Source organism: Chelonoidis abingdonii, chromosome 26 (genome assembly GCF_003597395.2).
Source record: "Chelonoidis abingdonii isolate Lonesome George chromosome 26, CheloAbing_2.0, whole genome shotgun sequence".
NCBI lineage: Eukaryota > Metazoa > Chordata > Testudines > Testudinidae > Chelonoidis > Chelonoidis abingdonii.
Genome location: NC_133794.1, coordinates 6,070,954 through 6,095,132, shown reverse-complemented (window position 1 = coordinate 6,095,132; position 24,179 = coordinate 6,070,954). Strand labels below are relative to the sequence as shown.

The 24,179-nt window shown below is 58.5% G+C and overlaps 1 protein-coding gene across 1 annotated transcript in view; it reads left to right on the top strand.

Moving 5' to 3' along the window:
- LOC116831999 (uncharacterized) overlaps positions 1–14,147 on the top strand; it is a 70,547-nt gene extending 56,400 nt beyond the window's left edge. The window contains exons 14-22 of the mRNA XM_075061235.1: positions 1,356–1,461; positions 2,665–2,937; positions 3,564–3,881; positions 6,258–6,539; positions 6,624–6,899; positions 8,271–8,513; positions 10,730–10,972; positions 13,195–13,458; positions 13,928–14,147. Coding sequence (XP_074917336.1) covers positions 1,356–1,461; positions 2,665–2,937; positions 3,564–3,881; positions 6,258–6,539; positions 6,624–6,899; positions 8,271–8,513; positions 10,730–10,972; positions 13,195–13,458; positions 13,928–14,124 — 2,202 coding nt within the window. The 3' untranslated portion in view covers positions 14,125–14,147. The remainder of the gene's footprint in view (positions 1–1,355; positions 1,462–2,664; positions 2,938–3,563; positions 3,882–6,257; positions 6,540–6,623; positions 6,900–8,270; positions 8,514–10,729; positions 10,973–13,194; positions 13,459–13,927) is intronic.
- The last annotated feature ends 10,032 nt before the right edge of the window (positions 14,148–24,179 follow it).

Below are 24,179 nucleotides of genomic sequence, written 5' to 3'. Positions count from 1 at the left end.
GAGGGGTCTCCCACAGGCTTAAATAGACTTTCTCTTGTGGGTGGTGACCTCCCTCCTCTCCTATGCAAAGTCCAGCTCCAAGATGGAGTCTGGAGTCACCTGGGCAAGTCACATGTCCATGCAGGACTCACAGACTTTACAGGTAGAAGCCATTGTTTACATGGTATCTTGTATGTCTCCAGGAAGACTTCTTACGTGGATTGGAGCCTTCCCAGATGCAGTGTTCCCCAAGTGCTTCCTGATCGGGTACTTCACTTTGAGAATTCCTTTCTCCAGGAACTGACCAAATGCTCTACCAAGGTTATTTAGCAATCAAGCCAGTACACAGCCACTATTCATAACGCTGAATACAGGAATGATATATGCATACAAACAGGAGGGACACTTCCCGGCTTAGGTCACTCAGGGCCCAGCGCTGGGCCTGGCCAGAAACAAGAATTCCGGTTCACGAAAACTGTCACAGTTTCCAAATTGTGCTTCCGTCTGCACTGGCACGGCACCAAGCTGCACGAACAAACACAAACGAGACAAACCAACAGCCCGTGGGCAGGGACGCCCCGGGGCCAGGGGAGAGCAGGGTCCAGCCCCTGCACATCTGAATCAGATAGAGAAGTGTGCAGGGGGGTGGATGGACGCACAGAGGGCGGTATAGGGGGATAGGCAGACAGCCAGGTGTGTAGGGGGAAGGATGGACAGAGGGAGCGTAAGGGGATGGACGGACAGAGGGGGGAGTAGAGGGATGGACAAACAGAGGGGGGTGTAGGAGGATGGAGGGACAGAGGGGAGTGTCGGGGGACGGACAGCCAGAGGGGGATGTGAAAGGACAGAAGGGGGGCATCAGGGGATGGCCGGAAGAGGGCGGTGTGGGGCTCTGGGGAGCGCCCGGCGCGACGGGGCCCTGATCTCGGCTGGGGTCTGGGCAGCGCCCGGCCCGATGGGGCCCTGATCTCGGCTGGGGTCTGGGCAGCGCCCTGCACGATGTGGCCCCCGTCTCGGTCAGGGTCTGTGCAGCGCCTGGCCCGACGGGGCCCGGATCTCGGTCAGGGTCTGGGCAGGGCCAGGCACGATGTGGCCCCCGTCTCGGTCAGGGTCTGGGCAGCGCCCGGCCCGACGGGGCCCGGATCTCGGCCGGGGTCGGGCCGGGGTCTGGGCAGCCTGGCCCGGCGGGGCTCTGTGTCACTCGGAGCCCTGACCTCGGGGGTGGCAGCTCTTGGCAGGGGCGTTCCGTGGGCTGAGCTGCTGCAGGAAGCGGAGGAAACCCGGGCTCCGGCGCCGGCCAGTCCCCGGGAACTCAGGGGCGGGCGCCCGGGCTCCTGCGCTGCGCTGCGCTGCGCCGCGCTCCCTCCTCCGCCTAGATACCGAGTCCCGGCGCCGCCAATCCCGAGCCCTGCGCTCCGCGCTCCCCCGCAGCCATGCGGCTCCGGCAGCTCGGCTCCCTGCTGCTGCTCCTGGCGCTCCCAGGTACGTACCCCGCGGATCGGGGCCGGCGTGAGGCCAGCGGGGAAGGGCCGCGAGCGCCGGGCAGCCGGGCAGGGTCGGGACCGGCCCACGTGCGGGACTCCCCGCCTCCCGCCCCCGCCCTCCCCCCCAGCCGTGCCCGGCTTGCGGCGGGCGAGGGAGGTTGCCCGAGAGGGAGCCAGTCCGCGCCGCCGGGGGGGGGCTGGTTGGCGTGTGGCTTCTTAAGAAAAGGCTCCTCCCGATAGGCTGCGTGGGAGTGGTGGCACCAGTGGTTGGGGGGGGCGTGGTCTGGGAGCCAGGACGCCTGGGTTCTCTACCCGCGCTGGAGGGGTGTAGGGGGGGCTGGCACAGCCAGGACGCCTGGTTCTCTCCCCAGCGCTGGGAGGGATGTGGGAGGGCTGGCAGCCAGGGCTCCTGGTTTCTCCCAATACTGGGGGAGAGTGGGGGCTATGAGAGCCAAGGACTGCCTGGGTTCTCTCCCGAGCCACTGGAAGGGGGCTGGCAGCCAGGACTCCTGGGTTTCTCTCCCGAGCGCTGGAAGGGGGCGCTGGGAGCCAGGACTCCTGGGTTCTCTCCCCAGCGCTGGAAGGGAGCTGGGAGCCAGGACTCCTGGGTTCTCTCCCCAGCGCTGGGAGGGGAGTGGGGGGCTGGGAGCCAGGACTCCTGGGCATGCCATGCATCTGATGAAGTGGGGATTCACCTGTGAAAGCTCATGCTCCAATATGTCTGTTAGTCTACAAGGTGCCACAGGACTTTGTTGCTTTTTACAAATCCAGACCAACACGGCTACCCCTCTGATACAGGACTCCTGAGTTCTCTCCCCAGCCCTGGAAGGGGAGTGGGGTCTATTGGTTGGGGGTAGGGGCTCCTGGGTTCTCTCCCCAGCTCTGGGAGGCAGGTGGGGGCTAGTGATGGGGTCACTGGGAGTCAGGACTCTGAGCTGCCCTAGAACTTCAGGCAAGTCCCTTCGCTGCTCCCTGCCTCAGTTTCCCTTCTGGTGAAGTGGGAACGAAAATGTTTGCAAAGTGCTTTGGGATCATCGAGTGGAGGGCATTGGACCCCCACAGCGTCGTTACTGTAATGAGGCTGGACCGCCGCCCTGGGCATGGATTCGAAACGCCGGGGGAGGCTGCCCTGACCCCAGTGTCCTCCGGCACCTGGGAGCTCCCCTGAGGCTCAGCACAACAGGCGCATTTGCCATTTCAGGGGCTGCAGAACAATCCTTTAACGTGAGCGTTTGGCCGGAAAACTCCGTGGTGGAGCACAGAGGCTCCATCTGGTTAAACTGCAGCCACACGTGCCGGGATCCTAGTGCCAGTGGTGGCCTTGAGACCTCACTCACCAAAGCCCAAAATAAAAGTGGGCCCGGATGGATGGCCCAAGAGCTGGTCGATATCCAGGAGTGGGTGTCGGCCCCTCGGTGCTATTTCAACTGCTACGGAAACGTAACATGTGCAGATGCCCACATCACCACTTACCGTAAGTGACTCACGGAAGGAGGCTGCTGGGGGATGGGCTGGGGGATGGTTACGGGGGTTCCAGGGGGTTGACCGAGTCCTGTGTGGGGAATCCAGATTCTTTCCTGGGGAGGCAGGAGATGAGCCATCAGAGTAGAGACCCTCCTGGAGCAGATGAGGATCCTCGTGTGGTTCTGGGGAAAGAAGCTGGATCGGCTTCTCCAGAGACTCTGGACTCAGTTTAGCCTCGTAGCTGCATAATCTTTCCCCGGGTCCACAAACCCCATCGGATGGGACCCACCCCCAGCGTGAAAGGGGGGTTAGTCACAGAGGTGCATGCCGCCCTCAGCCTCACTGTAGAGGTTGTTGATGGGACATCTGCATTGTGCCCAGCATCATGGGGATCCGTTCCGTTGGGAACCCACGTGGTCCCACCTTTCCCCTGCTGCTGAGTGACCTAGGGGCCAGCCAGCCAGCATGAGGGTGTGATCAGGGCAGGGAGCTGGAGCCAGCTGCAGGTGCTGTCTCTTGAACAGTGCAGACGATGCGGTGGGACAGGCTGTAGGATTTGGCCATGCCCTGGTGGATCCCACCACAGCCACCATATTGGATTCCTGAAAGGCTACCTATGTCTTTATGTCACTCCAGAGCCGCCGGAGCGGGTGGTGCTGGAGCCGCTCCCCGACATGGAGCTGGGACGGGCCTATAACCTGACGTGCCAGGTTCTGAACGTGGCTCCCGTCACACACCTCACTGTGACCCTCCGCCAGGGGGGACGGACCCTGCACACAGAGACCTTCCAGAACCACACTGTGATCAAACTCGACAACCGCACGGTGACCCACGAGATCATCCCTCAGCGACGGGACCACGGGCAGGAGGTCACCTGCCACACAGCCCTGGACCTGAGGCTGCAAGGGCAGTTTTTCCAAAACTCCTCCCCTGCGGTGGAGCTCAGGATTTTTGGTGAGTGCCAATTCATTAGCCCTAACCTCTCGGACAGGCCCTTTTGCGAGAGCCCGGTGCCGACACTCTGATCAAGAATCTGGCCCAAACCGCAGGGAAACAAGAATCAGACCCTTGGCTCGCCTGCTTCCCCTCTGAGCCACCCGCTCATGCTCTGACAGCTGCCGGGTCTGCGAGAATTATAATCCTGTTAGCGGGAGTCTATTAATAACTCTGTGACGAATCCCCCAGCCAGCTCCTTGCCTTTGTCTCTGAGCTCTGGGCTCTGATGGAGCTGCGGTGGCTGCTTGACTCACCGCGTTTCTCCCGCTGCCAGGGCGAGCGATCTCGGAGCTCACCTGGGCGTTTTCAATCTGCTGCAAACCCTCCTCTCAGTGGGAGAGAGGAAGCGCCAGCACTTGCCCGTGGGCAGGACAGGGCGGTCTCAGGAGGTGTCATTAACCACCGTCTGCCCTGCTCAGCGGTGCAGTGAGCCACGCTGGGTCCCAGCAATGGTCCGTCCAGCCCGGGGTCCCAACCAGAACAGCCGCACTGGGTCAGCGCAATGGTCCATCCAGCTGGGGATCCCGACCAGAACGGCCGCGCTGGGTCCCAGCAATGGTCCGTCCAGCCCAGAGTCCCAACCAGAAAAGCCGCGCTGGGTCCCAGCAATGGTCCATCCTGCCGGGGGTCCTGTCTCTGACAATGGCTGGTGCCAGGGGGCTTCAGAGGAAATGAACTGACCAGAGCAGTTCTCGAGTCTCCCTACCCTGTCATCATGTCCCAGCTTCTGGCAGCTGGAGGTTTAGGGATCCCCAGAGCATGGGGTTGTGTCCCTGCCCATCCTGGCTAACAGCCACTGCTGGACCCATCCCCCAGGAACTTACCTGATTTTGTTTTGATCCCAGTTATTCTTTTGGCCTTTCCGACATCCCCTGGCGGGGAGTTCCATGGGTTGTCTGTGTGTTGGGTGAAGTGGAACATCCCTGTGTCTGTTTTTAAACCTTCCGCATAGGAATGTCCTTGGGTGGCCCCCTGCTCGTGTTAGCTCTTGAGGCAGCCAGCTCTAGAGGAGGGGTCAGGTTTTCTCAGTGGGACGATGTTGAAATTGGAAGTTCTCAGGCCCAGATCCCGATCCCACTGCAGCTCTAAGGGCAGATCCTCAGCCGTTCTATGTCAGGCCCCTGGGTGGTCTCCCAAGTTGGGCACCCACAATCACTAGTGGTGTTTGAAAAGCTTGGCCTTAATGTGTGAAAGGGAGACGGGGGCAGGGGGAGGAGGGTGGGAGCCAGGACTCCTGGGTTCTCCCTGGCTCTGGGAGAGGAGTGGGGGCCGGTGGGTTAGAGCAGGGGGGGCTGGAGCCAGGACTCCTGGGTTCTCTCCTGGCTCTGGGAGGGGAGTGGGGCCTGGGAGCCAGGACTCCTGGGTTCTATCTCAGCTTTGGGAGGGGAGTGGGGGCTGGGAGGCGGGGCTCCTGGGTCCTATCCCAGCTTTGGGAGGGGAGTGGGGGCTGGTGGGTTAGAGCAGGGGGGCTGGGACACAGGACTCCTGGGTTCCCTCCCCAGCTCAGGGAGGGGAGTGGGGGCTGGTGGGTTAGAGTGGGCGCGTGGGCTGGGAGCCAGGACTCCTGGGTTCTATCCCGGCTTTGGGAGAGGAGTGAGGGCTGGTGGGTTACAGCAGGGGGGGCTGGGAGCCAGGACTCCTGGGTTCTTTCCCCAGCTCTGGGAGGGGAGTGGGGCCTGGTGGTTAGAGCGGGGGGCTAGGAGCCAGGACTCCTGGGTTCTCTCCCTGGGTCTGGGAGGGGAGTGGGGTCGAGTGGTTAGAGAAGGGGGGCTGGGAGCCAGGACTCCTGGGTTCTCTCTAGGAGGGGAGTGGAGGCTACTGGTTAAAGCAGGGCAGGAGCTGGGTGTCAGGACTCCTAGGTTCAGTTCTCTGCTCTGCAACTCGCTGACTGTGTGAGCTGGGGTAGGCCATTTCCCCTCTCTGCACCTCCTGGGCCAGGGGTGAGGTGAGAATGGTGGAAGGTTTGTAGAACACAGTGAGGCCCCGTGTCATTGTGTCCGGATTCAGAACTGGAGCCTGGGAGGGTGTGAGACGCTCTCACAACAGCCACTGGCTGAATTACAACTGGGCGTATCACAGTAGTGCCTGGAGACCCCAACCGAGATGGGGGGCCCACAGGGCAGGCGCTGCCTAGCCCTGGAGAGTCCTCACCCCAAGGATTTCACAGTCCAACTAGACAGAGGGTGGGAGGGGAAACGGAGTCAGAGAAAAGGGAAAGATTTGCCCAAGGCTGGCGGCCAAGCTGGGAATAGAACCCAGGAGTTCTGTGTACTTGGCCGGATGCCTCTGAATGCTTCCCTCATGCCCCACAATGGTTTTTCTCGCCCGCTGCAGATCTCCCAGAGGAGCCCCAGCTCCTAACCTCCCACTATATCGAGGTGGGCACCAGGGCGACCGCCCGCTGTGGGGTGGCCGGGGTCTTCCCCACTGTGGGAGAGGCCCGGTTCACCCTGTCCTTTGGGGGAGAGAGCCTGAACTTCACCGTCACGACGTCGGGCGACACGGCCACCGCCGAGGGTGAGGTTTGGTCCCCGTTCCCGGGACAGCGTGAGCTGAACTGCACCGTGACCATGGGGCCCATGTCCAGATCCGCAAGGCAGAGCGTTCTCATTTACAGTGAGTGTCTGCAGCAGTGACGTCAGTCACGTGTTAAAAATCACCCTGATTATTTCACAGCAGCTCTGCCTCTGTCCCCTGCAGGTTTCCCTCAGCCCGTCCTGGAGATCGACCAGCCACAGGCCCTCGTGAACAGGAACGTGAGTGTCACGTGCAGTGCCCTTGCCTCTCAGCCCCCCGGCACTACCCTACAGCTCAGAGACTCCGAGCGAACCCTGGCGTCCGGGCCCCAGCCCCGCCTGCAGCTCACGCTGACCACCCACAAGGGAGACAATGGGAGACAATTCACGTGTGAAGGGAACCTCACTCTGGGCAGCCGTTCCCTCATAAAGAACATGTCCGCTCAGCTCATCGTCCTCTGTGAGTCGGGAGCGGGGCACAGACCCCATCTCTTCCTGCCCTTGAACGTCCCATGGTTACTGACCCCAGAGTGTCTTATGCCCTCCTGCCGGGGTCCCTGGGATGGCAGCACTGGAACATTTCAAAACCTTCAGTGCCTTTATCCTCATGCATCCCTCTGAGTCAGGGCTGTGCCATTATCACCATGGGGTAGGTGGGGAAACTGAGGCACGGGAAGCCTGGCAGAGGAGAGAGTTGGGTCCCTAACCATTGTGCCATCCAGCCGCCTGGTTTTCCGCCCATCTCTGCTCTGCCTGACTCGCAGCCTCCGCAGGGGAACCCAGCAAATCGCTGTGAAACGCAGCCAAGTCCGTTGCTATTGCACCCCCCCGGGCTTCGTTACAAACCCTCGTTAACAGAAATTAATAGGAACAGAGAGAGAGATGCTGCCAGACAAACCCATTTGCATTTTCCCATCAGCCAGTGAGGAGGGAGAGGACGCACGAGCTCTATCCCAGCTCTAGGAGAGGACTGGGCTCTGGTGGGTTAGAGGAAGGGGGCTGGGAGCCAGGATTCCTAGCCTGTTCCCAGCTCTGCTACAGACACTGGGTGGCCTCGGGCACATCTCTTCCCCTTTCTGTGCCTCGGTTTCCCTGTGTCGACTGCAATCATTGAGGTGGCGTGTGCTTGGCCCCAGACCAGGCCTCCTGCAGAAAGCCCCAGCTGGAAGATGGGAGCTGTGGCACGAGGACTCGCACCTGGGGTTGTTGTTGGCCACAGCCCAGCATACGAGGCCTCTGTCTCTGCGAAGCACTTAAGGACGTGCCAAAGCTTTCGCGTGTGAGCAGGTCCCATGGCCCAGGGCAGGTGCCGAGGCAGGCAGGCGCTGAGGTCCATCCCCGTGTGGCACAGTGCTAGAGCCCGTGCGTCACTTCTCAGCACGTGCTCCAAGGCTGTGCTCTGTGGGGGCTGCAGTCCCAGACCTGGAGCTCTCGCCCTTCCACCCACCCCTGCCCTGCCACTGGGGCCCTCCAGGCACAGCCAGGCCAGTGACACTGGGCTTTGATCCTCCTGCCACCCCAGGAGAGAGCAGAGCGTCATGGGCAGCAACTTGAGTTCTGGCCCTGCACTTTCGCAGGAGCCTGAAACGGATGCGGCTCGAGGGGAGGCTGTGAACCTGGTCTGCAGGGCCGGCAGGAGCCCAGCACCAGCTGTGGTGTGCGACTGAGACGCGGGGCCTTTCCCCTCCAGGGGATGCGGCCCCGCGGCGAGCAGGGACTGGACAGATCAGGGCGTTCAGAAGGAGCAAAGGCGTCCCGGGCATCTCGCTCAGCCCTTCCGATGGGTGTTTTAACCCTTCCCACACCAGCCTGATTCTTCTCTCTGTTCCAGACCAGCCTACGCTGGATGAGTCTGGCTGCCCAAGTCACCAGACGTGGCTCGAGGGGACCCTGCAGCAGCTGGCCTGTGAAGCTGACGGAAACCCGATGCCGGAGGTCTCCTGCAGCAAGGACAGCCAGGTGTACGGCACCAGCGGCGTGCAGAACATCACGAGAGGCCACGCGGGCATCTATCTCTGCAGCGCCGCCAATGCGCACGGGATGGCCGGCAGGAACGTGACAATCCACGTCGAATGTGAGGGCAGGGATCGCAGCCGATGGGGAGCTGAGGGCCCCAAGAGCTGGGCTGCCCAATGTCGGGTGCTGGTGGCTTTCAGTGCTTAACTAGAAGTGATGCAGCCCCTGCAAACGCAAGATGGGTCAGACGAAGGGGGAGTGTGTGATTGCCAAGATTCCCCTTTGCTTGGGGGACTGGCTGGCTTGGGGTGTGGGAAATGGGACACGGGGCCTTTCCCCTCCAGGGGTGCCAGCCCTGACCAACCCCAGGACTGGGAATGGGACACGAGGCCTTTCCCCTTGTAACGGAGTCCCCGGGCGATGCTCTGGAACTGCTCCCCACAAAGCCAGCCAGGACTTTGGGGAGCCTCCTCTTCCTTGGAGCAGACTTGTTCAGGGCAAGAAGCTCCCACGGCTTCACCTCCTGGGTCTCTCCTCGGAGCATTCAGCATCCTCTGCCCCTCCGTGCACTTCCCACAGCGAGCCCGCCCCAGCGGGGTCCTGGGGAAGCCAGAGGGTCCTGCACCCCCACTTTGCAGTCAGACGTGACTCTCAGCCAGCCAGTAACACAGAGGTTTATTCGATGACAGGAACAGAGTCTAAAACAGAGCTTGTAGGTACAGAGAACCGGACCCCTCGGCTGGGTCCATTCTGGGGGGCAGTGAGCCAGACCCCCATGTCTGCCCTCAGCCAGCTCCAGACTAACCACCCTCTCCAGCCCCTCCTCTCTGCTCAGCTCCTTTCCCGGGCCAGGAGATCACCTGACCTCTTTGTTCTCCCCCACCTTTAGCATCCCATGGGAGGGGGGCAGGGCCTGGCCATTAGTTGCCAGGAGACAGAGGGTCGGCCAGAGCTGAGGCCCCCCCACAGTATTCAGAGGGAACATTAAAACCAGTCCCACTTCATCACATCTCTCCCCCCTTCGAGACCGAACTGAGCGAGGTCACTCCAGCCAGTGACCTGGGGAAGTTCGAACCCACCAACGTTCCCATGGATGCCCCAGCATCTCTCAGATTCCTTGGGGTGAGTTACACCAGGATAGTCCAGTCTCACACTCTCCCTTAGGTCGGGTGTACTTGATGGCACTCGCAGGCCGCATGTGGGAAGGTTTATGCGGCCTGTGCCCCTTTTGCCACCCCAATACTCCTGGGGTTTAAACTGGGATTGGGTCTTTTCCCAGCGGTCCAGTTTGGAGGGCTGCAATTCAGGCTCTCTGGGTTAAGAGCCCCCAACTTGACCTTGGCCACCCTCAGAACAGGTGTCTCTGTCCCCCTCAGCTTGTCTAGAATCTCCCCAGGCCTAGGCATGGGGTCGGCATTGGACACCGTGATGGCTTTAAGCTTCCAATGGTCCCCACTAAACCAGATCATCCTGTCTTCCTTGGGGACCAGCCCCACGGGTGAGGCCCATGGGCTGTTGAACGGCTGGATCCCATCTAAAGCCAGCAGGTCCCTGACCTCTCTCTCCAGGATCTGGGCTGCTTTCCCAGTGACTCTGAATGGGGAACACCTGATGGGGAGATTAGCTCCCACTTCAGGGAAGAGATTCCCAGGGGGTCTTTCCCCTTCTCCCAATCCTCCCCTTTCGGGTCCAGGGGTCCCCTCACTCTTCCCCCATCCAGCAGCTCAAAAGGGAAGAACCCTGTGAATTCCTGGGGCACCACCAGCTGCCTCCCAATTCCTCCCAGTTCTACTTTCCCTTGGGGAGACCATTCCCGGTACAGGAATCCCTTCTCCCTGTAGTCGGTCCCAAGTCACCAGTCGCCGGGGTCTCCATCCTCCCGGCCAGTCACCAGGTCACCAGTCACTGGTGTCTCCATTCTCCAGGCTGGTCGCTGGCCCTCTGTAACAACTAACCCCCTCTCCACCACCTCGTAAAACCAGTAACACCCAGGGACGCTGAGTCCCACCCCCTCGGCATGCAAACCATTGAAAACAACCACCACACACCCCCGCTTCGTCACAGCTCGTCTGTGGCACTGAGAGAGGGAGAAGCCAGGGGCCCCTCGGTTACAAAAGCTGTTGTGTTGGGGAGCTTGGCTCTGAGGGCAAGGCGCTGCACAGCCTCTCCCCGGCTACCCTGCTTCTGCCTGGACTAGGAGCTGGCGGTAAGAAAGCTGGCCCAGCATGAGCGCTCGGCCAGGGTTCCTCTAACAGAAGACAGAGCCGTGAGCCGGGGGAGCCGCGGGGCTGTTTCGTGGTTGTGACCAGTGGGCCCTTGTTCTCTGCCTTCCAGACAAGCCCACCATGGACGAGTCCAGCTGCCCCAGTACCCAGGTGTGGCTGGAGGGGACCCTGCACACCCTGGCCTGTGAGGCAGACGGGATCCCCGTTCCCCGCGTCCCGTGCACCAAGGAGGGAGCAGCTGACGAGTTTGGCGGCGAGCGGAATGTGAGCAGGAATGTCTCCGGCACCTACCACTGCACGGCCACGAACCGCCTCGGCTCAATGATGAGGAGGGTCACCGTGCAGGTGGAATGTGAGTCTCAATCGTGCGCCAGCCTTGCACTCTGCTGCCCGGGCGTGGCTCGCCCTACGTGCAACTCTCAGGCTGTGCTGGCAGCATAGGGGGTGAGGCCCATGGGCTGTTGAATGGCTGGATCCCATCTAAAGCCAGCATGTCCTTGACCTCTCTCTCCAGGATCTGGGTTGCTTTCCCAGTGACTCTGAACGGGGAACACCTGATGGGGAGATTAGCTCCCACCTCAGGGAAGCTCCTGGAGAATCCCCTACTCGGACGGGTGCCAAACTGGCATAAAGACCCTGCTCCCAGCAGGTCCCTGGCCTGTGCTCCGCAGGAGGTCAGACTAGGTGATCCCGTCTGGCCTTGGAATCTGTGAATCTGGCGTGTGGCTGGAGCCCACAGCCGTATAGTCTCTGCTGCTCCCTAGGGGCCACAGGGTGCAGAGTGTGAGTTAGAGCAGCCCCAAGGCTGCTCTGATTCACCCTGTGGCTGGGCGAGAGCCCTGCATGACCCCAGAAGACAGACAGCACAAATGGTTCCTGTTGCTAGTGCCACACTATTATGGCAGAGCCTACGGCCCCCAGCCATGGAGCAGGACCCCACCCCCGGGTGCTGGGAGCTGTACGTTATTTGTTAGATGAATTACGGTAATGCCCAGGTGCTCCAGTCTTGGCTCAGGGCTCCACGGCGCTAGGCGCTGTACATTATTCATTAGGTGAATTACAGCAGGGCCCCACAGCACTAGGGGCTGCATAGACACAGAACGGAGTAACAGCCACTGCCCCAGCGAGCTCACAGTCTGTCAGTCCCTGCTAGAAGCGCAGGAACGGAGCCCAGCATGTGTAAAGTTCAGCTGATCTGATTTTGCACTGGTCCAAGCACAGCTGGGGGAAGCTGACCCTGGACATTCCTAAACAAGCCCAGCCCCCGTGCCCTGCCCCGTGTTACTAATTGCACCGGAAATGACTGACCATGAAAGAGCATTCAGAGTCTCACGTACTCACCGCTGTTGGCTCCATTTACTGGCCCCCTCGTCTGCTCTCCATCCGATTCCCCTGCACCGGGCCTGGCTCGCGAACGTTAGCCAGGGGGTCCCCGTGGTGTCGTGCCGCTGGGTACCTGGCTGCAAAGTGCTGCCTAGAGCGAGGCGGGAGGGCGAGCGCTGCCGGGATGCTCCCGAAATGGCGCGATCGTGGCCGATTCCCCTCCCGCTCACCCGGCGTCCGTCACACGAGCTCCACCTGGAAACACTCGAACCCATCGCAGCCAGAGAGAGAACCGAACTGGCCGGGGAGACGCGAGCTGGGATCTGGGACTGGGGAGCTGGGGGCCGCTGGCACTGTGCAAATAGTCGCGGAGCCACGAAGCTGCAGCTCGGGCTGGAGCCTGCTCCCCACCACAACTGTCAGAGCCCCAGCCGGAGCCGCAGCGTCTACACAGCCGTTTCTGGGGCCGTAGCACGAGCCTGTCCCTGGCACTGGGTGCTTCACACACCTGCAGTGAGAGACGATTTCAGCTGCCAGCCGCTGGTGCTTGTTCTGCCTCCCTCAGTGACGTTCCGGGGCCCATTTGCCAGGATTTCTGCCCGGGATGACGCCTCGCACACCAGGACCAGCTCCCCTCGCAGGTTTCTGTCTGAGCAGCGAAGCACATTACGTTGCTTGCTGCCGGCCAGGTGTTTTCTCCCACCCTCGAACCTGCACTGGCTCCGCTCTTCCCACTCCCCTTACGAAGCCAGACCCGGCCGCAGCGTTCCCGTCTCGGTCTCACTGGGGTAATCGCCTCCCTGCACCTGTTTGCCCAGCCAAGGAGCCGTTAGCCCCGACTGTCGCAGCATCACTCTGGGCGCCAGCATCACTCCATGGCCAGCTGCTCAGCCAGCATTAGCCTCATTTTAGGGCTGGGGAAATTGAGGCCCATTGCAATGAATGCAGGGAGGCTTTACCAGAGCTCAGAGGAGAAAGCTCCTGCTCACAGATGGAGAAATCGCAGGGCAGTGTGGGGTCCGGGGCTAGCTGAGCAAAGGGAGCAGTGAGAGAGGTAGGATGGTGCTGTGGTTAGAGCACTAACCTGGGACTCAGGAGGCCTCAGTGCCATCCTTGCACAGCCCAGGGCCTCTCGGTGCCCCCCTGTAGAATAGGGGTGCTGCTCCCCCTTAGCGGTGGCCAGTAAATGGGGGGGGCTGCAGAGGGACCTGGGGCCGCACGGCTGCTAAGTGTGTGACCTTTTCTCTCCAGACAGGCCCATCATCTTGCTCCTGGCCGTCAGCCCTTCTGACACAGTCCCACGTGGCACCAACTTCAACATCAGCTGCCGTGCTGAGGGCTCCCCGGCGCCCACCTACCACTGGACCGTGCCCCCCGCCCCCAACGTCCACTGCTCGGCCGATAACAGCACCGTGAGTGTGGCCAGCGCTGACTGGCACAACCACGGCATTTACATCTGCAGAGTCTCCAATGCCCACGGGCAGCACCTGGGCCAGGTCCGAATCCAGGTGACAGGTACGGAGCAGGGGGCGAGGATGCCAAGGAAGGGCAAAGGGGGGGTCATAGCCCCTGTGGGTTTACTGGGCATTCTGCAGCAGCCCTGGGGGGCCAAGTTCCCTGCCACGCGGCAGGTGAGGAGGCAGGACACGAGCCCAGCCTGATTCAGCGGCACCATACACCTGGGGCGAGTCTCTACTCGCTTCGTAACAGAGAAACTGCCTGCCAGCGGGAGGGGCTGCAGCTCTGTGCTGGGAGCCAGCCAACCTGCCGTCTAGTCCCAGCTCCGCTACTGGGCTGCTGAGTGACCCTGGCAAGCCACAGCCCTGCTCTGTGACTCGGTTTCCCTTCCCCCACCTCTGCCCTGCCGTGTGACCTCGGGCATGTCCCTTCCCCTCTCGCTGCCTCTGTCTAGCCTGGAAGCTCTTTGGGGCAGGGTCTGTCTCTCCTCCTGGAGCCTTACCTGCATGTCCCTCCCCTCCACCAGATCACAGACTCATCATTGCCGCCCTGATCGCGGGGGCGGCCGTGCTGCTGGGTGGGACGGCCGGGCTCGTCTATTACCTCAAATCCACCGCCTGCAAGAAAGGCGAGTACAATGTGCAGGACGCCGAGAGCTCCTCCAAAGCTACCTGCCTTGGCCGCGATGGTGCCGTCTATGGGATACAGCTCACCCAGACCTGAGCCAGCCGGCGGCCGGAACCACCCACACAAGGGCTGCTGGAGGGGAACCCGGCAGTGCGTCCCTGCGGCCGGGGGGCTGGCTGGTTTGGTTGGTTGTTCGTAGTTGCATCCGTCCTCCGGCCACTTTGGAAGCTCCTGCCGAGCTGTGTTCTCTGTGCAAACCCGGCCTGTCTCCGTCCAACCACCTCCGCGTGCAGCTTCTGTCCCTGGATCTTTCTGGCCTCGGATCTGCTCCTCCTTTTTTCCCTTCCGCAGCCCTGCCCCGTGGCCCTGGTGGAACTTCTGGTACCTTGCCTTAAATATGGGAAATGGGTCATGAGCTGGCCCCGACCAGGCCATGATTGTACTGGAGCGCGCAGGGTGCTGGGTGGGGGGGTGCCTAACCCAGCGCCTGGGTGGACTGGCACGGGCAGGGGACAATGAGTACGTGACCCGCTGGGATCTGAACATCTAGGTCCCAGATTCCAACCCGGGGGGAGGCAGGAGCCAGCAAGCAGTCAGGGGCCTGCGGGGAAATGAGTGTCCTGGGTCTCTGTCCCCTTGCTGGCAGGAATGGGCCAGTCTGTCCTCAGATATAAGTACATACGAACAGCCAGACTGGGTCAGACCAAATGTCCATCTAGCCCAAGATCCTGTCTGCCGACATGGCCAATGCCAGGCGCCCCAGAGGGAATGAACAGAACGGAATCAGCAAGTGACCCATCCCCTGTTGCCCATTCCCAGCTTCTGGCAAACAGGGGCTCGGGACACCATCCCTGCCCAGCCTCGCTAATAGCTATTGATGGACCTCCCTCCAGGATCTTATCGAGTTCTTTTTTGAACAGACGGAACAGCTGGGGGCCGGCATGGGTCATGTGGCCTGCTAGAAACTGCGCTGAGACAGCAAACTCTTTTCATCACAGGCCACTAAGTTTATGGTCTGAGTGCCCCGTGCCCCGTCAGTCAGCGTTTGGGTGCAGATCACCCAGGCTGCTCCTGCTCCGGGGTAACGAAGCCATGGCCTGTTAAACTTCCCCTCCTGCCTCAGAGACAGCCAGGGACACACCCCACACACCACACCCCACACACGTCTGCCCCCAGCTCGCAGGGGACAGTGAATTCTAGTGTTTCTGGGCCCTCGGATAGTGCAAATCAGCATCGCTTCACTGGCCTGAGCTCTGACTCTAGCATGAGTCGCATTTGCCGTATGGTGCTGTCGCTCGCTCCAACGTCCGAGGCCCGGCAAGCTGTTCTTTAGCGACAATGTAACACCACAGCGTGTTTGTGTGAGTGTTGTGGGGCAGAATTAAACAGCAGCCCCCCACTTCCCAGGGCAGAATGCCATAGGAAACCTGCAAACACCAGGAAAAAAGCCTCCATCTGCTGGCTTTGCGCAATTTGTACCAGACCAGCCGCTGTGGCTCTCTCTCTCCAGGCAGACTTAATTACCAGAACAGGCTTTGTTCTCTAGCAACTGACAAATTTAGCACATCGGTGACAGCCTCACGGCTGAGCTGCAGAGAAAACCAGCTCCTTCTTGGCACGCGCCTGGCAAGCCGTACGCGAAGCAGGTGGGAAAAGCAGCTTGCAGGGTAGTGTGCTGCAGGCTGCCGGCCTCGGGGCTCTGCATGCTGAGCGAAGATGTGGGATAGCCAGTCGGCTCGGTGCTGGGACCTGCCGAGCGAGGGCCAGACCCGCTGCTGGCACCCGCGAATGCATTTGGTGGGATCCCCAAGGCCCGATTGTGCAAGGCGCTGTACGTTATGTATTAAGATTCCCACCACTTCTGGGCCAGGACGCCCTGCACTAAGCTCTGTACAGACACGGACCTGCCACGTTACTTCATGGAGCCAGGCTGCATTACACCAGCGGGCGATCTGGCCTGTAGACATAACCAGCCTCTCAAACGCCAGTGATTGTCTTTAATGGTCGAGGCAGGTTTTATAGACACACCTGGGGCTCGATTTTCATCCTGTTACGTGAGCAGAATGTTTGAGTTTCTTTCGTTTAGTTTTTGAACTGGGCAGAGCAGCTCAGACGGGTCGGTGGGGGTCCATCCAGCCTGTCCCGGCTCATCCCACCCAGGGCGTGGGAGTCCCAGGAGGGGCCAGTGATGGACTATTCTGCTACCAGGGGATTCTCTCCCTGCCTGCCCTGGGGTTGATGCTGGCTCCTACTTTGGAAGTGGAAGATTTGGGGACAGGTTCAACCCAAGCAGCTCTGCTGAGGACGCTCCCGCTGGAGCAGTGGGGCTCCTGGGCTAAGGATCCTACCAGGGTGGTGCTGACCTGAGCTGGCGCTAACCCACCACCTTCGCCAGGAGCTGTGTCCAGGCAGAATTCCAGCAGCAGGTGGTCGGAGGCGCAGCAGCAGAGCTGGCTCTGGCTCAAACCCACTTTGCGCTGGAAGCAGTGGGGGGAAGGAGCATGCTGCTAGCTTGAAGCCCCCTTTGCACTCCGCATTTTCCACCCCCCCAGCTGCAAGTGATGCTCTGCGTCCCACGCCCACCTGGCACGCTGAGAATCCCTGTGGAGCCCTTGTGGCTACAGCCAGATGCTCCATCTGTCCCCGGGGTTGAGCCCTTAGCCATCTCTGCACCGGCCAGCCCCCTGCCCCATGGGGGATTTCTAAAGGGCTGCTTCCACCCACCATGAGGCCCCTTTCTGCAATGACCTGAGCATCCTAGAGAATCAGGCTGTGAGTCATCTGAGCCCCCCCGCGCCCCAGTGGCACGTTGTAGAGGGTTTACACAGGCTTAAAAATCCCAGTTCAACCACAAGCTACACCTGGGATGTAACTAATGAAGAGGTTCCTTTGGGGCGGGTTTCACTAATGAATATGAGTCCTGCTCTGCCAGCTTTTCAAGGGGCTCGTTGCACAGGTGAAGAGCTGGTGCTTTGCACAGCCGGCTCCGCTGGGTTCAAGGGCTGTTTGCCAGCTGAGTTTCTAACTGCTCGTGTATGTTCTGGCTTGCTCCCCCGCAGCACGGGCCTGCGTCATTGCAAGCTGCACTATAAGGGTGGGCGGGGGCCCGCAGTGCACAATGTAATGAACGGGTCCCTTCCCACACATAGTGCCGGAGCTCTGGGCAGTGCTGGCCTCGCAGCTTAGGAATGGCTTTAAAACATGCTTCCCAGAGGAATAAGGACAAGTCGGTAAAGTTGGGTTAAAGAAAAGGGCAAAAAAAGCTGTGAGAATAGTTCCCCAGTGCCATCCCCACACCACCTGCAGGGCCCGAGCGCTCCCAGGGCTGCAGCAATGATTCATTCTGCACACGTACAATGTGCAGCAAATGCCACAATGAAAGCACCTTCTCCCCCTCCCCGGGGGCTGGTATACGTGGGGGGTAGCTGGGCTTTGCTACAATGTAACTAGCACTAGCCACGTGAGCAGGGATTTAGTCTGTTATATAGGGGGTGCAGCGTGTGTCATTGTATTTACTAAAATGTCACATAAACTCCAGGCAAACGTGCTCAGTGGGCGTCACACCAGTCGTGTGAGAGTGACCGTGAGCGCTGGTGTTGCTGGTTGTGCGGCTGGACGCGGCCTAGCCCTGGTCTTCGCTAGGCTCCTATGCATGTGAGGGTGAGTTTGGCGCCAGCGTTAAGAAGTCGCAGTGGGGTGAGTTTCTGTGCCAGTTCTCTAACAGATTGAACCTTCACCTCTTCCCCCTGGCCCGGCCAGCAGTGTTTTACTGCCGAGAGCACAGGCAGCAGGTCGGCCTGCCTCTCCAGAACCGCCAGCTGGGGAACGGGTGAAAGTGTGGAGCATGAGCCTTTCCCGAGTGCCTGAGACTGTCCCTCACGGCGAGGGCTGGAGCTGCACAGCAGCTGCCGGAAACCCAGCATGTAGCTGCAGCCTATGCCAGCGAGAGGGGTTCGGCCCCTGGCACAGGAACATCACGTCCCCAAGCACAGGGAGCTCAGCCGCCAGAAGCCTTCGTCCGTCCCCCCCTCCCCCAGAGTTCTGTCTACACCAGGGGGAGGCAACCTATGGTACGTGTGCCGAAGGCGGCACGCGAGCTGATTTTCAGTGGCACTCACACTGTCTGGGTCCTGGCCACCGCTCCGGGGGGCTGTGCATTGAATTTAATTTTAAATTAAGCTTCTTAAACATTTTAAAAACCTTATTTACTTTCCATACAACAAGAGTTTAGTTCTATATTATAGACATAGAGAGAGAGAGAGAGACCTTCTAAAAACGTTAAGATGCATGACTGGCCCGGGAAACCTTAAATCAGAGTGAATGAATGAAGACTCGGCACAGCACGTCTGGAAGGTGGCCAAGCCCGATCTACACCGAGGGGCAGGTTGGCAGAACTACATGGCTCTGGGGGCACAGCTCCTGCTGCAGCATTGTGCCATAGCAGGGACATTTCCTGCCTCCCTGGAGAGGGGGTTTCCAGTTCTGTGGTTACTCCACTTCGCTGAGGGGCTGGGGCTGGGCCAAGGGAATGGTTTTTCCATCACCCCAGCTGCAGTTACAGCCAAGGAGGGGGAGGTTGGTCACACAACACAATATTTTTCACAGCCCTGGGCTGTGCAGTGAGGGTGAGGTCAGCGCCTGAGGGCTGTGGTGATTTAACCGGACCCGTCTCGTTACAGCAGCACACGCCGCCCCTCCTGTGGATGCGGTTACACCGGCATAAAGGGGTTTATCTCAGGGCAGCTCTACCAAGCACAGGCCCTAAGCCCAACTGGTAGAACAGGGCCATACTTGCTGAGCCAACTAATGATGGCAAAAAAAGTCACCCCCGCCACCTGACTCAGTTCTGTTGCTACAGAAACTGCGCAGAGCAGACCATAGGCGCACACGTTTCGTCGCCTTGCACTTTGGCCGGTGCCCCTACAGCCCAGGAGAGAGTCCAGCTCCACCCGAGGGGCGGGCTGGGCCCGGGCAATGACCCACAAAAGGGACCTGCATACACAAGGGATGGAGCGTGGGCCTGGGAGTCGGGGTTCTTGGGCTCTGCCACTGGTCTGCAGGGGGCCCTTCCTGTGCCTCAGTTTCCCCACCTGTAAAGTGAGGCTACTGCCATTACCCTCCTGTGCAAAGCACTCTGGGGAGGAGAGGTGCTAATAATGCTTTGCCGTATCAGAGGCAGGCATGGCAACTGTTGGCCTCCTTGTGTGCTGACGGTTAAGCACGGGGGTGGGGAGTGGAAGCTCCCTGCCAATAGGAGGGGGGAGCTACTGAGACTGGCCAGGGACAGGCAGCCCCAGGCTAGGAAGGAGCTTTCCAGTTCTTTCTACAGCCGCTCCCATGTCAGCTCCTCGAGCCCTACACTCCCCCCACCTGCAGTACCAGGTGCCTGGGGCGCTGCTGACCCCTCCATCCCATCCCGGTGGTGGACACAGGCTCCTGCCCCTTCTTCAGTGGACAGTGGGCCAGAGAGTCACACCTGCTACCCCACGGCAGGACCCATCCCGGGGGCTGCTCAAGTGCATCCGGCTACATCCCCTCTCCCAGCCCCAGCATCCCCCTCCCACTCCTCGGAGCTCGCAGTGTCCTGCTTCCGGGGCCATGGAGATGCTTCTGACGGTTTGCCCGGGAAACATTCCTGTGTTTTGCTCAGGGGGGAGCCAAACAAAGACATTGTTGCCTTTTAACAAGTGCCAGCGCCTGCCCCGGCGTGGCCTGCACCCAAGCCAGCACATGGGCCAAAGTGGTTCCCCACCACCTGGGCTAGAAACCTGGAATGCCCTGACTCCAATACCCCTCCCAGCCCCGCCGCAGCCTGCACTGTGCTTAACCTCCCAACGCCCTGAGAAATGCCAATCCCGCTGTCGAGATGGGAAACAGGCATAGGCAGACCCGACAAAGGCGCAGAGCTCTGGGTCAGCCCCATGTGAGATAGTCCCTCCTCTGCCTTGGTCCAGGTGCTGGCACGGCAGCGAATTACACCCAGGTCAGCAACCCAACCGCTGCACTGGGAGTTCGGCTCCACTGCTAACCAGGCCATTCGCGTTCCTCCTCTGGCACGTGGAGTCTTTTTTAAAGGCCTGAGCTGCCGTAATCTCCTCTTTCAGAACCAGCTCCCTTGACTGTCGGGGCCAGATTCTCAGCTGGGGTACGGCGATGTCCCTCCAGCAAAGTCAGCAGCACAAGACCATTTGCCACTAATGGATCCTAAATGTTAACAGCCTCCCAGCCTCAAACCCCTGCCCTGCACAGAGACAGTGCGAGGCCAAGGCACCGCTCCCACCCCCTCACCCCCTGGACCCCAGCCACTGACCAGTCCCCCACGCAGGGCTGTGCTTCGCCTCATATGCACAGACCTGGGGCTCAGGTCTAAGTAGCTAAAATCGCCGCTGCAGAAAGAATAGGCCGAGGGCGGAGTCAGGGGGTCATTGTGAACTGATCTCTCATGGCTCCCAACCATGGGACGGGAAAACAGCAAGGACCCAACCTTGGGTTCAACGCCCCCTCCCCCCCGGGGAACAAACAGCCACTCCCCTCAGCAGCTGTTCAGGAAACAGCACAGGCTGTGGGAAGGGACGGTGAAAAAATTTCCCAAAAAAAGTTGCGGTGGGGGAGGGTTGATGCATGGGGGGCAAACGGCTTTTTGAAAAACGCAAATCTTCACAGGAAAAGGTTTTCTGTCAAAATTTCCAGGTTTTCGGTGAAAAATGGAAAACCAGAGAAGTTCCAATTTTCTGTTTTAACCTGATTTTTAAACAAAAAAAATCAATTGTTTCAATTTTGCTTCGGGGGGGGGGGGAGGAATGACCTCCCAGCCACTCTCGGCTCAGGACAGCTGCCAGTGGCAAGTGTCAGCGTCGCTAACGTGGCCTCAGCAAAGGGGACAGCTGGATTCTGGCCCAGGGTAAATAAATGTCGCTCCATCGACGTCAACAGCGCAAGCCCAGTTCACACAGCTGAGAATCTGACCCTTACATGTGAATAGGGCCACAATCTTTTCTACCTTGTCTCCTATAACAGCTTGTGGGGCCATGGCCCCAAGACCTCTGTGCTAGGCTTTCACTGTAGAGTTTCTTTCATCTTACTATCCTCAAATGAGCCAATCTTTGCCATCCTCTCATTTCCTTCCACTTTGCAACACTTCTCGTGAGAAGGCCCAGGACTGCACCCCTCTGGGAAGCTCTCCCCTAACCCCAGCGTAGTTCTGGGCTTGCCAGATTGGGTTTGATCGAGCTGGGTCTCGTGCACTCCCTTATCCTTCCCTCCCCTAGAGCACGCGGGTGGGTGGAGGACTCGCTGGGAAATGTAGAACGCAAACAGATTGGACCAAATTCTCTGAAGAGCCTGGAGCCTCATTTCCAAGTCCATCTGTGGTCAGATTTTTAGCAGATCCCATCCCATGTGCTGAGCACTTTTGGACACCTGACCCCTTGTTATGGTTCCTCAACAGGAGTTGAATTGTCTTGAAAATTCAGCCCCAATCCCAGAATCATAGGACTGGAAGGGACCTCGGGGGGCATCTAGTCCAGTGCCCTGCACTCCTAGCAGGGCTAAGGATTATCTAGCTCATCTCTGACAGGTGTGTTTGTCCTACCTGCTCTTAAAAATCCCCAATGGCAGAGATTCCACAACCTACCTGAGCAATTTATTCCAGATCTTAACCAATGATGGTAGGGACTGGGCCCTTGTCAACCTGGTCCTGAGCTCTGCAAACTTTGGTCCTCAAGCCCAGGCTAGCGGAGCTCCCAGGAAGCACCAGCGATGTCGGTGCACTGGAGAAACATGGGGGAAACCCCCTTGCTAACAGAATCGTGCGGATTAGAACAAGGGAAAGATTTGTGAGGCTCACGGTTGTTCCGATCCTCCACAATCCAAGCAGGAGTGTTACTATTTACTAGCTAGCTGCTAACAGGGTGTGCTCCCATACCCTGGCGATCGTGCCCTACGATATGTTAACGGAAAGGCCAACACACCGGGCATTGGACCTGGGGCTGGCAGGATTAAAAGCATGAGCTACTAGTGCCTGACCTAAAGAATCAGGGATCCCCTAGCCCCTGCGGCTTACAGAGAGGGGGGCATGTGACATCCATTCACCAGGGAATTACATCCAGTTCATTATACAACATCATAAATCATCCCATAATAAATCACCAAACCCCTGGACTCTGTATCCCGCATTGGCCTCAGTGCACTGCATGTCAGAAGCTTTTCAGCCAATTCAGCCCAGCACCTGAGCATTCATTTCGCTTTATTTTGACTTCAATGGAGTTAAACCCATTATTAAAGCCACAAGTCCAACTGCTTTGCTGAATAGGAGCCTTAAGAGTTAGCAGGAGCAACAGCACCACCAAGCAGCTGAAATAAAAACAGCATAAACAGGAATCCCAAGACTGGATCAGACTCAAGGTCCGTTCGACCAGCATCTCATCTCCTACAGTGCCCAGTCCAGGTGCTGGACGGGAAGGTATAAGAACCACACCCACCCCAGTAGTAGATGTGGGATAATCTGCTCCTGGTGTCTCCTAGTTAGATTGGCTTAAACCCTGAAGTACAAGGTTCAAAATCTCTCCCAAAATCTGTATAACTCATTAGGAGAACTCTGGATACTGTTGCTATCCATATAAATTTCCAGCTCCCCTTTGAATCTTGCTAATTTTTTTGCCTTCCATGACTTTCAGTGGCAGTGAGTTCCACGGACTAATCACACGGTATGAAAACGCATTTGCTTCCATCAGTTTTGAAGCGGCCATCTTTTAACTGCAGATCCCCTGGCCCTTGCGTGATGAGACATGAGAGATCAGAAACTCCCACTCTCCTTTCTCTGCCCAGTCTTCATTTTATGTACTAACCTCACTTCATCGCCTTTCCGAGCTCAACACTTCTAAGCTTTCCACTCTCTTTTCACAGGGGGGCTTTTCTGTGCAAAAGCAGGGACCAGTCTGTTCTCAGGGGTTTCACTGTTTTGAGAAGTTCATCAGCAGAATAAACCAAGCTCATAGTCACTGGCCAGAGACAGGAAACTAATGCCCCTGAGATGGGTTTCTCTAGCATAACTACTGCATCCAGCCATGGAACATCTGAATTCACTGCCTCTAGGCTTCCTATTAAGTCCCCGATAGGGCAAAGACCTTGACTTTAAGCACATGCTGAAGTGCTGTGTTGAACAGAGATGGGATTGCTCATGGGTAAAACTCCTGGAAGCAGCTAAGCCCCCCAAGTCACTTAGGTCTGGCTCCGCTATGGTGTTTAGGCATCTAACACCCATTGATTTCAAGACTCCTTTTGCTGCTTGCAAACCACTGAGACAGGACTGACCCAGCTGTGAATGGGGCATGCCTGGCTTTATATCTCCAGGGAGAAACCAACACGTCACATCGAAACTCAAAACAGACGCACGAGTAGAGTCTTGCCATACACAGTGACAAGAAGCCAGTTTTATTCTAAAGTGCAACCATCACATTCACTTCTGAATGAAGGCCAAAAAACCCAACAGCACCCGATCATCTTAAACCACATCTCTTCCCTGCATTGTCACCACGTTGGAGTGTTTGAACATTGGTACCAGAAAGGGGAAAACGTGGCAATTTTCATCCACGTTCACAACTTGGCACATAAAGTGTGTGTGTGTGTGTGTGTGTGTGTGTGTGTGTGTGTGTGTGTGTGTGTGTGTGTGTGTGTGTGTGTGTGTGTGTGTGTGTGTGTGTGTGTGTGTGTGTGTGTGTGTGTGTGCGTGTGTGTGTGTGCGTGTGTGTGTGTGTGAGAACAGTGCCATACTGCAAAAAGAAATACATTATTTACACATGTAAATAGATGGAGATAATCATTTTGTACAAGAATGCCCCATAAGTACTATTTTAAGTAGCAAACTAATTGAGAATTGAAGAAGTTTCTGAAATGCATCACAAGCCAGCGAAGGAGAGAGTCTCTATTCAATAAGTGCCACCCTGACTAAGTTTAGTGCAACAAAACAAATGAGGTTCCATATTAATTATCCCCAACTCACTTGTTGTTATTTAGTTTTTTGAATTAGCAAATATAAAAGCCTTGAAGCCTGAGCCCTGCAAGTTTACAGTCTTAGTGTCTGTCCTTGGAAAGACCTCAGCACGTTAACAGGAAAGCTCTTCATTGGGGCCAGGAACGAATATTGATCTTAA